Genomic DNA, 12,689 nt, shown 5'->3' with positions numbered 1-12,689 from the left:
GAGGGGTGTCCCTGAGGACCAGGAAACTGGATGGGGAGTGGCAGAGAAAGGAGGAGGAAGGGGGAGGGAGGGGGAAGGGGGAGAAGAGAGGAGGGGGAGGGAGGGGGAAGGGGAGAAGGAGGAGGAGGAGGAGGAGGAGGAGGAGGAGGAGGAGGAGGAGGAGGAGATTGGCACAGCAGCGAGGGAGGCAGAGGCTGCATACCAGGCTGTATCCTGTGGAGATAAGCAGAGCCCTGAAGTCATCCGAGTCCATGCTGCCTGTCTGTTTCTGCTCGAGGACGCAGGGACAGCAGAGGAGGCCAGGCCCAGAGTAGGCAAGAGGGGCCGCCCCATGTGCACAGCGGGGAAACAGGACAGTGGCAGGAGCGGGGGAGACAGATGGCCCCAAGAGACCAGGTAAGGGGAAGGGGTCCAGAGAGACGGGTAGGAAAAAGGCAAGAACCGATGAGATGGCACACACACAGCGAGCGGTGGCATGGCGGGGGCAGGGAGACAGAAAGGAGAAGAGAGAGAGAAGAGCAGTTAATGCCATGGTCTGCTGGGGCCCAGGGGCGCGTACCTGCCGGTCATTCTCCACGTCGTAGCCCAAGCTGATGAGGCAGGCCTTGAATTCCTCTGGCCCCAGCGCCCCGCCGTGGTCCTGCCGGGCATCCGAAGGCAGGTGTGCAAGGGGCAGTGTGGTAACCAGGCCGGCACAGAGGTGGGGGAGGGCCAGGGTTACATGCAGAGGGCAATGGCAGGGGAGCACATGGAGGAGGGAAACACAAAATTAGAGGTGATGTGGACAAGATGATGGCCAAGGACAGCTGGGGCAGGTGAGGGGTGGGGGTGGCCTGGAGGGCAGCCAGAGGCCTCATCTCCTCTCCTCTGGGCCAGAGCAGAGGTGGGAGCTGGGTGGTGCAAAACTGAGGATTGAGCCCCAGGACTCAGAGGGAGTGGGGAGCATGCCTCACCTGCAGGGTCTAGGGTGGAAAAAAGGAATGGCACCTAACCGTGACTGATATGTCAGGGTCCCTGCTGACAGTGCAGGGCTAAGGCTGCACACTCCTACCCAGAGGCAGAAGGCAGGCAGATGGCACATCAGGCCTAGCAGTGGAGGCGACTGGGGCAAACTCTGGCACTTGAGCCAGACCAAATCTGAATTTGAAGAACACTATGTATAGCCTGACCAGGTGGTGGTGCAGTGGATAGAGCATCGGACTGGGACGCGGAAGACCCAGGTTCAAAATCCTGAGGTTACTGGCTTGAGCGCAGGCTCACCAGCTTGAGCGTGGGGTCGCTGGTTTGAGTGTGGGATCATAGACATGACCCCAAGGTCTCTGGCTTGAGCAAGGGTCACTTGCTCTGCTGTAGCTCCCAATGAAGGCACATATGAGAAAACAATCAATGAACAACTAAGGAGCCACAATGAAGAATTAATGCTTTTCATCTCTCTCCCTTCCTGTCTGCCCTCTCTCTGTCTGTCACACACACACACACACACAAAGAACACTGTGTATGCGTGGACCAGATTCACAGGCTAGGTATCAACTCTTGGGTATGCTGGGACTTAGTTCGTCCCAGCAACTCACGGGCAGGCTGGTAAGGGTACAGTCTGAAGCAGAGCTCAGGACCCCCTTTCTCCTCCCAAGAGAAACTGGTCATGCTGTGGGTTCAGGTGATGCACATCTGCATCCCCTGCCGGCTGACATGTAGTAACTGTGATGTGAATGAACCAACAGATGCAAAGATGGAGGAGGCAAGATGGAATGGTGACAATGGTGACAGAAGGGAAGGTGCCAAGGGGAGAGGGAGCTGCTTACCTTGTCGAAGTGGTTGAAGGAGGCCCGGAACTCCTGCATCTGCTCCTGGCTGATGCCCTTGGCATCTCGGGTGAGGATCTGGTTCTCAATCTCGTTGATGGTGCGGGCGATGGTGGTGAGCAGCTGCTCCCAGCCTACGCGGATGTGCTGGGGGAGGAAGGAGGGCATGACCACAGGCTGGGCCTGCGGGAGTGCTGAGACCACCGCTGCTGCAGCCGAGTAAGGCTCGGGACTGGGTATGTGGCCTGGAATGAGGCTCACCCTACCAGCCTCCTAAATGCCAATCCAGGCCCATGTTCTCTTGTGCCCCTCACGACACCCACCTGCTGCCTCTGCCCACCAGCAGGGTTCACGTCACCTCAGTTTATACTTGGTGACAGAGGTAGCGGAGGGCCAGAGCTCAGTACCTGTGCAGGTCCACATGGAAACTGCAGAGGTATGATGGTCATGTTTAACTAGCTCTCCAGGGAGAAAAAGTTCCCTTTCTCTGTGGCCTCTGCGGTGTCCACGGTGTAAACACTGTCCCCATGGATGACTCCCAGCTACAGCAGGAAGATAAGGAGGCTGACGGCGCAGCCCGCCCCGAGAGCGGTGCGCACGAGCTCCAGCCCACACTGCCTGGGTTTGTGTCCTTCAGCGAGGCCCCGCTGCTGAGGCCGCCAAGGGGCGGGTGCTGCCTGGCCAGCTCGCTCAGGAGCTTGTCCTGAGATGTGTTGTCATGTGACAGGAAGGAGCACAGTGTGAGGGAAACGCCGGTTTTTAAAAATATGTAAAATTTTGATCTAGTCCTTTTAGTCAGAATAAAAGGAGAGAGGAGTAGCAGACACCTTTCCTACAGGGCTGCACACAGGGCCCCTCCTTGCTGGGGACAGGGAGAGCGGGGCCTGCGGGGCCTGACGGGTACAGCGTACCTCCATGGTGTAGTTGGTGTGCTTGTTGTCGAAGATGAGGGCCTCCTGGATGAGCTGGTGCTGTTGCTCAAGCAGGTCCAGGTTCGGCTTGTAGTCCACAATGCTGCGCTCATACTGCTTCAGGTGGCTCAGCTGGTCCTCCAGGGTCCCGTTCATCTCAATGGAGATGCGCCCAATTTCCTGTACACAAGGCGGGTGCCACCGGGGGTGGGGCTGTCAGACCCGTGGCCACAATCTGCCACCCACAGATCTCCGTTGCTGGTGGCTTCCCTGTCAGGGTGCCTCCCTGCCTGGGACCTTTGCCCAAGGTTCCTCCCTCCTAGAAGGCCTGTGGTCCCTCTCCTCCAGGGTAAAAACAGCCAGTGTAAAAACGAGAGTCTCTGTGCTAACTGCTACACATGCCTCACCTCCACGGTGCCCCTGATTCACCGTGATAGGCCCTGTCTACAGATGTGGAAACTAAGGCTCAAACAGAACAACTTCTCACAATAATAGGCAGCCAGGATCTGATTTCAGGGCCTGTGGCTTGTGAGCACAAGCACACGCACACCTTGGCTCTCTTGGTGCCCTTGCTGTGCAGCTGGCGCTGAGCCAGGGCTGACCTGCCCAACCCCCATCCCAGGCTGTTGTTTCGGAGAGGCTGCGTTGGTCAGCATGGGCCTGGTGACTAGTGAGCACTTAGTAAGGTGTGACCAGAGTCACTATCGGCATTGTTACAAACTGTCTTGTGGCTAGGTCACCAGGGTCACTGTGAGCTGGCGGTGAAGGTCAAACCACCTTGGTCACAGCTATAGCACCTAAAGCAGGGCCAGCGCTGACCGTGCACAGCAGCACTGCTTAAGGATAAGACTTAACTGTTTTCACCCCCATTTTAAAGATGAGAAAATGGAGGAGCAAGGTTAAATTATGCATGAGCTCATGGTCATCAGTCAAGGGCAGAGTCAAGGCTCAAACCCAGATCTGCGCCAGCCCAGCAGCCTTCTGGGTGGCATGGCCATCTCCATCTATATCATCTTATCCACCCTCCTAATCCCATCGGGGGCCAGGGTTCCAGCCAGCGAGAGCTGGGACCCACATCCACTAGGCTCTCTTTGTCCGCTAGCCCTGAGACAGGGGACGTTCTTTCAGGGGTCAGTGACCTGCTCACTGGCCTCCTGCTTACTGGGGGGTCTTTCCCAACTCTGCCCAGGGCTCAGAAGGGCTGTGGCAACGGCCCTCACCTCCATCTTAGTCTGGATCCAGGGCCCCACGATGTTGGCCTGACTGGCAAACTGGCGGCGGAGGTGCTCATTAGACTGCTGTTTGCTCTGCTCCTCCAGGAGGGCATGGTCCCGCTTGGGCACTAGCTGCTGCACCTGGGAAAGGGCATGGAGCAGGAGCAGTCAGGGTGCTGGCCCTCTCACCTGTCCAGCCCTGCCCCTGCCCTGCTAACAGCTCTGCCCACCTTCTCCCACTTAGAGTTGATGATCTGGGGGGTGACGGTGGTGTAGGGGTTGCTGCCTGCCAGTTTGATGTGGTTGCTCTCGGCGATCCTCTGGGCCTCCTTGTGGATGGCCAGGATGGCCTCCCGTTCCCTGTCCGCATCTGGCAGTGTGGACTTGAACTGGTCGTGGGCTGAGATCAGGCCCTGGGGGAGAAGAAGGGGTGAGGGGCAGCCCAGCCCCGCAGAGGTCCCACGAGAAAGATGGGTGGGGACAGACCTCAATCTCCTCAATGGTGTGGACAATGAACATGTCCTGGAGGTCCTCCATGGCACTCTCCATCCAGTTGTTGAAGGGGGCTGCCCTCTTGGCATATTCCAGGTGCAGCTGGTCAATGGTCTCCAGCTGCTTCTCTGTTTTCTGGTGTGGGCAAGGAGGGAAAGGGACCGAAGAGGGAGGTCAGTCAGCAAGCAGAAGGGGGTGAATGGTGGGAGGGGTCCAAGGACCCTGAGAGGTCAGAGAAGGTACCCTCTGGAGAAGTCTGGGGAAGCTCAAGGGTCTGGGCATTAAGAGCAGTGGGGACACCAGACTCTAGGAGACACCGTCCCCTCCTCACCTCCAAGGCTTCCCTGCGACTGTGGGTCAGAGAGCCAAGGGCGTCCCACTGGTCACAAATCTTCTGGCACCGGGTGTTGACGTTGTGGGAGTCATAGTAATCCAGCTCGCTGTGGGCCAAACAGAGGGTGGGGGGACCCAGCAGGGGCCAGTGAAGGGTGTGCCCAGACCCACCTCCCCCAAGTGTCCCAGGCCCTGGTACCAGGGGATATTAATGTTCAAGGCTATCCATGGCCCCCCGGGGAAGGAGGAATTTGGAGGTGGGGGTAGGGGATAACAGAGGGATGGGGGCTTCCTCCTGCTCACTCACTCTGTTAGTTACTAAGCTACAATAAGCTCAGTGGTAGTGGGAGGGGGCACAGAATGCGGGCCTCAACAACCTATATGTGGATTGCTTTCTCCTTCGAAGAGAGTTGAGCAGAATGCACTGGGTAGACAGCATGGATTCTGGAGCCGAGTTCCCTACATCTAAACTCTAGCTCCATGACTTTGTACTTGTGTGGTCCTAAGCAAGGGAACCTTGTTTTCTGCTTTCTCATCTGTGAAGTGGTGGTGGGGCTACTGCAGAGAGCAAGCCACTGAGTGTATGTGAAGTACTGAGAGCAGTCCCTGGCACCCAGCAGGTAAAAGTAACAACAGTTATCCAAGGTTACGCATTTATTTTAATGAGTATTAAAAAAAACAAAACACATAACTAGCCTACAATCTCATTCTAAGCAAATTTAAAAAGAAAGTGAGCTGATTAGGGTATAAGTATTATTATTCAAATGACTGAGGCATGGAAAACCCTGGGCTGACAATCACTCCTGGTTCCTAGTCTTCCACATGCTCCCGCCCCTCCACCTCCCACCAGTCCCAGAGTTCCTGTGGTCCAGACGCTTGGATACTCTCAGTTGTAGGTCCCAGGGAGCCACTGTACAAGGGACTGATGGCCTGGTGGGGAGTGAAGAGCTGGGAACTTGGGGAAGGAACAGGACATGGGGACCAGATGGCTGTCTCTCACCTGTCTGAATACAGGGCCCGGGGGAGCAGACAAGGCTACAAGAGGGAGTAGGAGCAAGGGTCCAGCTCGCTGTGGGCCGGGCAGAGGGTGGGGAGACCCGGCAGGGGCCAGTAAAGTGTGTCCTCTAGAGGACCAGGTGGCCTGGGTTCCATTCCTGACTCGACCATTCCTAGCTGTGACCTTGGGCCTGAGACCCCTGGCCTTTTGCCCCAGTTTCCCCTCTGCAACATGAGTGCCAAGGGCCATCAACATTTAAAGCTATCAGTATTCCAAGTTGGGGGATTAAGTGAGCTGAGTTAAGTGAGCTCGAGTTTCCGTCCCCACCATTAGTCAGTGCTCAGCCAGGTTGTCCGTCCAGGCTCACTCGGGCCAGCTCTTGGTCTTCTGACTCATCTTTGGGGAAACTGACAGCACCCTAAACAGCCCCCCCTTCTCTCCTCTAGCGCTACTGTTCAGAAAGCTGCTTTAGGGACTGCCTGTTCCTTGGCTCAGGGTAATGGGTTTCACATGGTTGTTCCCCAGTGCCTGAAAAGTAGGCTGGCCTAGGATTTATTCCAAGTCTGTTTCTTAGTAGCTTCCAGGGGCTCACCGGTCAACTAAGGAACCTGCTCACGTCCCACACGCCATGATCCCTACAGACATCTGTGTCTGTGGTCTCGCTCTCCTCAGCCTTGGGTGCGCAAGAGCTCTATGCTAGGCGTCTGCAGGACCCCAAGGGGTGCCTCCAACAGGGACCCTGTGTTCTGGTACAGTGAAGGCTCCATGGTACTTCTGCCTCTGGGTGAGCAAATGGGGAGCCCGCCAGCAAATGGGCAATGTAGAGGGACTGAGTCAGAGAGGAAACTGACCCTCCATGGCATGAGGCTCCACAGGGCATCACACTGGGCCCCAGCCTTGTAGAATCAAGCAGAACTCTGGGAATGACTGACAGGGTGGGCGGTGTCTGCAGAAAAGGCAGTTCTAGCCAAGAATACTATTTTTGAGCAGACAGCTATTTTGAGAGCCCCACCACCCCTCCAGGGCCTATGGATTTTCCATGAAGTAATGCCCTGAGCCTCCCACTCCCTGGGTCCTCCCTGCTTGCGGGCTGTTGCACTGGTGGAATAAGGTCCCAGTTACTGGCTCTGGAGGTTCAGTATACTAATTGTGTGCACAAGTTTATCTGACTGGGGCAGGGAAGGGAGGGCAAACAAACGCACTGCCTGGAAGGACTTAACAATAGTGTATTCTGAGCAGGAGAGGGAAGAGGCCATGCAGAACAATGGGCTCTCTGTGCACCTCTGTGCTGGCAAGTCCCTTAGGGGGCAGGGGTGGGGTGGGGGCTGGGCCAGGGATTACCACGGTGTGGCAGGGAGCTAAGTAGAGCCCAGGGACCCACAGAGCCTAAAGAATCAGGACAAGGGGTCAGAACATCTAGATCCCACTGTTTCTCATCAGGGGTTAAGACAAGATGGGCAAAGGCAACACCCCATAAGGCCACAACATGTGAAGGGAGGGGCAAGAGTGGAGAAGGCTGGGAGACCCCACTCTAGGCGTTGGATATCTGGACCTTGGGCGCCACCCATCACTGCTCTGGGTGGGATGTTGGAGGGGACACAGGTGACAGGCCCACGAGCCCACACTTACTTGAGCTCTTGGGCAATAGCTGCGATCTGCTCCACGCGGTCCTGATGTGCAGCCAAGTCACTCTCGAAGGCCTCGTGCTTGCGGATGAGGGCTTTGATGTCTGATAGGGTGGCTGTCTCATAGTCCCGGTGCTTCAGCATGGCTTCCTTCCCTGTGGATGGGCCAGAAAGCAGGAGACACTAAGATAACAGCGCCCACGAGTCCACCAGCAGCCTGTGCAACCAGGGGGAGGAAAATGGGACAGACCCCAAGTCCTGCCTAGCTGAGAATGGTGTCACGAACACTAGAAACTTCCAGAACCTTTTTCTTTGACCTTTTCAGGGATCTCTGAGCCCAACTTCATCCTAGATGGAGCTGGAAGAGACTGTGGTGTTGGGTGGGCCTGTGCCAGATCTCCCAACTCACCCTGTGTGTCCTAAACTTAGTGTCCTTTAGTGGTTAGAGACTGTAAGACTGGGCTGTTATACCACCTCTGGAGGGCAGTGATCTGGAGAAGAGGCTGGAGGTATGGCCCATGCCTCAGCAGGGTAGAAGGGAGACTATTCCCATCATGGTTCTTCCTGGAGCCCACTGCTCTTTGCTTACTCCCTGCACATGGGGGCTGGCTCCCTTGGGGTGCTGATAACACCTATGTGCCCCACACTGCCTTTAGGGCTTTCCATGTGCAATGAGGTGGGGCCCATCATCAGGCCCTTTGAAGGAAGGAAGGAACACTGTTATTAGACCTGGAGCCTGGCTAATTACATATCCCAGGACAGAAGCCCAAGCAGGCCCTGTAAGCACAGTAAAGCAGTGCAGAACCAGTAGAAAATGTCAGCCTGGGAAGGGGTGCTGCTTCGGGTAAGCCTCCTCAGGCCCCCCCTCAGTGGCAGCTCAGGCACACCCCTTTCCAGCTTGGACCAGAGCACCTGACCAACAGCGACTCAGAGCAGCAGGATGGCATGCAGTCCTCCTTAGCTATTCCCTTATCTGTGAAATGGGGCCAACACCAGCATCTAAAGTCTCAGTGGGGTGGTGGCCATGAAAGGCAGGCACAGAGCCAAGACCAGTGCAATCTTAGTTAGCCCAAGGCCAGGGCCTGGCACTGGCAGGCAGGAGGCGGCAGCCTGGGAGACTGACTCCACTGGCCCTGTTGTCCCAGCCCTGGGATAGGATACTTAACCACAAAGGCAAGCTTGCAATTCCCTTCCCCAAATTGCTTTCTTCCAAGGGTGGGAACCCAAAATAGTAGGTTACCACTTCTCTGTCTCAGCAGAGTTTCAGCAAGGACTAGCGAGGGGTACACTGGAAGACTGGAAGGAGTGGGCCACAGCCACGGCCACTTTGGATGCAGGCCAAGGGACAGCCATGAAAGGGAATTAGGTTCCATTTTTGTTTCTTCCCTCAGATAACCCAAAACCTTCTGGGAAGCATCCACATGGATCCTCACCCCTGCGGGCTGTGAGGGATGTTGAGAGGGGCCAGGAGGCTGGTCTGCCTTACTGTTTTGCATACATGGGTTGGACAGAAGCTCCAGGCTTCAGGTCTTGGGAATGAGAGTGGGCAGATTGGCCTGGGGGCTCCAGCCTGACTCAAGACACAGGACCAGATGCCAGAATGCCTGTGCACCGGCCTGTGGGGAAGCCACTGAACCAGTCAGTCCACCTTGGCACAAGACTAGGCCAAATTTTCCTAAATGCCTTCATGTGAAGGCCAGCCCCTGCGTCACTCCCAAGGAAAGAATTCTGGTGAGCCGTCAGACCAGCATCCTTGGGCATCAGGAGACCGTGTTCCCACGGTTTCCTGGAGCCCCATGTAAGGGATTAAAGAGCTGATAACACAGGTCAAGAGCCCAGAAGGGAAATCCAAAAGAATGACTGACACCCAGAGCCTGTGGAATGGAGACATATATGCAAAATGCGGATAATCACAGGAGGAAACAGTTCAGTCCAAGAGTGGAACATGGATGCTTTAAAATCCACTTATGTGCCTGATCAGGCAGTGGTGCAGTGGATAGAGCGTCAGACTGTGACGCAGAGGACCCAGGTTCGAGACCCCAAGATCGCCAGCTTGAGCATGGGCTCATCTGGTTTGAGCAAGGCTCACCAGCTTGGACCCAAGGTCACTGGCTCGAGCAAGGGGTCACTCAGTCTGCTGTGGCCTCCCAGTCAAGGCACATATGAGAGAGCAATCAATGAACAACTAAGGTGCCATAACGAGAAATTGATGCTTCTCATCTCCCTTCCTGTCTGTCTGTTTCTATCTCTCCTTCTCTGTCTCTGTCACACACACAGAAAAATAAAAAATAAAAAATAAATTCACCTATATGCACAAGGTCCTCTAATGAGAAATGCCAAAATCTGCTTGTTTTTTGGGGCCTCTGGGTAGGTCTTGGCATCTGGCCAGTGTTGGGGCTGCCTGATAAATAGCTGGGAGGGGGACTGGAGGAGCCCCCTGAGGTTCAGTGAGGATCTCATGGGGATGGGAAGAATGAAAAACCACCATGAGCAATGCAAGAAAGTGAAATCAGCTGGGTAGAATGGTGGCAGTGGGCGAACCTTGAGTTTGGTAACCGCAGGAAGGCAGAGACACTTGGGGGAAAGTGGGAGGGCAGGAGTCCTGTGGACAGCTCTCTGCTTTCCCAGGCACTGGCTGTGTCCCGCGGGCTTCTAGGCCCGTTATCTGGAATCCCGACCATGGTGTGGGTCCTGCCCGAGGGCCAGGGACGCAATGAATTCTGCATCCTGAGCCAAGGGAACAGGCAGCTGCAGAACTGCCGAGAAACAGAAGGCACTGCTGCCCTTTGGGGAGAAGCCGTTCTGCAGAGAACAGGTTCCTTAGAAGAACACTCCAGGTGGCTGGCAGTCAGTGAGCACTGTCTGTGGTCAGGAGGTTGCTCTACACCTTGCCTTTAAGGACCATGCTCAAGAACACATATCCATCCAGTGTGAGGTCTCTGGTCACAAAGGGTGAGAGGGAAGACAGACTGCCCACAGGCTACCAGGGATAGGAGAGTCTGTCCCTACCCTGGTCCAGGAGACACTGCAGAGTGGACAGGGTCAGGGGCACTTCCCTATGGATAGGGCTCAGCTCAATTCCTGGATGACTGGCCTCTGATGATCTAAGAAGAGGCCCACCTGTAAGTACTCTCTGAAACCACAGCAGATAGGTGATAGGAATAGGAGGACAAAATTCCAAACTGTTTTCTTGCTGCCTGAGGCTGTGTGTGTATGTTTGAGAGCTAGGAATGGAGCAAGGGAGCTGGGAGGACCATACCATCAGTCCAGGCCTCATGGATGGAAGCCTTCTGCCGGAACTTCTCTGCGAGATGGTCGAGCCGCTCTAGCCTGCGGATCTCATTTAGCAGCCACTCCTCATAGCCCTTCTCGGCCTGTTCTAGGTGCTGCCAGCAGTTGTTGATGTCCTGCAGGGACAGGAGAGGGCAGGGCTATCACAGGGGCCTGGGTACCCAGAAGGGTGATGCCTCCTGGAGGGATGCTAAAATGAACTGGGTCATGTCTACCTCCTGTTTTTTTATATCTGTGAACCCAGACAGGGCCCAGCATGTTGCAGGTGCAATCAGTTCTTCTGGGTTAAATGAATAAATGAAAATGAATGAATGCCATGGACGGGGTGATGAAAGCCAGGTAGGTGACTGTCCAAGTAATATTGTCCTTCCCTGATATGGGGTCTCAAGCACTAGGGTTCCAAATTCAAACAATTCCACACAAACTATGGTGTAGTTTGAGGCTGGGTGTAAAAATCTAGGGAGTGACGGGGTAGGGTGGTGAAGGTGTTGTGTGGTAAGGTGTCAATGTACCCCCACCCCACTTCTGCACCCCAAAAGCTGTACATTCTAGTTAAGAAAGACTATACTAGCCAAACAATAAGCCTGCAGGGTGGTCTGGCAAATCTGCAGCTCCTGGGCCCTGGCCCCACTGACCCCCAGACCCTGTCCTCACCGAGACCATCCGGCCCTCGGAGGGCATGAAGGCGGGCCGGTTGCTGAGGCGCAGCTTGGTCTGCAGAGTGTTGAAGTTGATCTCCAGCTGGCACTTCTCCTGCACTTTGGGTGGCTTGTGGACGCGCCGGTAATCACGGAAGTCTTCCAGCTTCTGCTGCATCTCCTGAATGGTCTTTTGAGGTACACGGTCCTCGAGCCAGGGGATGGTGCGCCGTATCCACTCCAGAAGCTGTGTGCCCACAAGAAGCCATGTGGCCCCATCCTAACTACTCCATGATACCCACTGGGATACCATAGCAGGGAATTCTGGGTACATGTGCCCCCCAAGAACCACTGTGTTGTTCTCTGTTCCTTCCTATTCCTGCCTTTGCTCTTAGTCTTCCCTTTCCTCCTATCTAACCAGGGGCTCTCCTCGGTGATCTCCCCCATCACACCCCACCATGTGGTCCTGCTGCCACCATCACCACCGAGCTCAGCACTGTCTGAGGTCTCATGGCTTCCCTGTTCAGTGACTGTCAGCATCTCAAGGACAGGACCCTGCAGCATGCCTGGCTCACTCGGGTGTAGCCAGTGCCATGCACAAGGCCTGGGACATAAAAAAACTAGAATATAAAATCAAAAAACAAGGTGACAGGTATATTTATCAGCCACTCATGTCATTCTAGAACAATTCCAGGAGGGTAAAATCAGTTATTATGTAGCATAGACATGCTAAAAAGTGGTTCCCAATGACTTCTGGCAAAATGAGGAAACCAAGGACAAAGGGTATCCTTGTGTTTAGGTCTTGATGAACTGTGCCAGCTGCCCTTCCTTGGAAAGGGCTGGGATTCTAACCTTTTCGTGGTGTTAGAAATAGTGGTAGCAACATGTGGTAGCTTTTTCTTTCTTTTGTTTTTTTTTAGGCCATGTTCCTTTTTTTTCTTTAAGACTTTTATTTATTGTCTTTGAGAGAGACGAGCGAGAGAGAGGTGGGTGGGGAAGAGCGGGAAGCATCAACTCATAGTAGTTGCTTCTTATATGTGCCTTAACTGGGTTTTGAACCGGCAACCTCAGCATTCCAGGTCGATGCTTTATCCACTGCACCACCACAGGTCTTTTTAAAATATCTCTTAACTTGGCAAAATAAAAAGTTGGCCACCATAGGCTGGCCGTCATATACTCTACAATTTTCCTGGTTTGTGAAATCTCAATGTCTGGGAACAACTCACTGGTTTAGAAGAGCAGTAAAATCACTGATGTAGGGGAGGTTAAACATTTTAATTTTTTATATGAATATTTTAAAAATAAGGGACAGAATCCAGAAGAAATTTATTGAACACCCATACTCCCAACTGATGGTCAGGGTTGGGCTCTGGAGTAGAGCTGCCT

General features: G+C 54.6%; 1 protein-coding gene across 4 annotated transcripts in view; it reads right to left on the bottom strand.

Moving 5' to 3' along the window:
- Positions 1–12,689, bottom strand: part of ACTN4 (actinin alpha 4) — an 82,957-nt gene that overhangs the window by 1,991 nt on the left and 68,277 nt on the right. For all 4 annotated transcript variants that reach the window (XM_066243714.1, XM_066243713.1, XM_066243716.1 and 1 more), the window contains exons 10-19: positions 11,320–11,550; positions 10,634–10,781; positions 7,379–7,529; positions 4,751–4,859; positions 4,414–4,554; positions 4,158–4,340; positions 3,934–4,068; positions 2,714–2,893; positions 1,803–1,949; positions 560–640 (exon numbers count right to left, since the gene is read on the bottom strand). In XM_066243714.1, coding sequence (XP_066099811.1) covers positions 560–640; positions 1,803–1,949; positions 2,714–2,893; positions 3,934–4,068; positions 4,158–4,340; positions 4,414–4,554; positions 4,751–4,859; positions 7,379–7,529; positions 10,634–10,781; positions 11,320–11,550 — 1,506 coding nt within the window. The remainder of the gene's footprint in view (positions 1–559; positions 641–1,802; positions 1,950–2,713; positions 2,894–3,933; positions 4,069–4,157; positions 4,341–4,413; positions 4,555–4,750; positions 4,860–7,378; positions 7,530–10,633; positions 10,782–11,319; positions 11,551–12,689) is intronic.

Source organism: Saccopteryx bilineata, chromosome 9 (genome assembly GCF_036850765.1).
Source record: "Saccopteryx bilineata isolate mSacBil1 chromosome 9, mSacBil1_pri_phased_curated, whole genome shotgun sequence".
NCBI classification, from domain to species: domain Eukaryota; kingdom Metazoa; phylum Chordata; class Mammalia; order Chiroptera; family Emballonuridae; genus Saccopteryx; species Saccopteryx bilineata.
The sequence above is the reverse complement of the archived record's forward strand: the minus strand, read 5'-3'. Positions and strand labels throughout refer to the sequence as shown.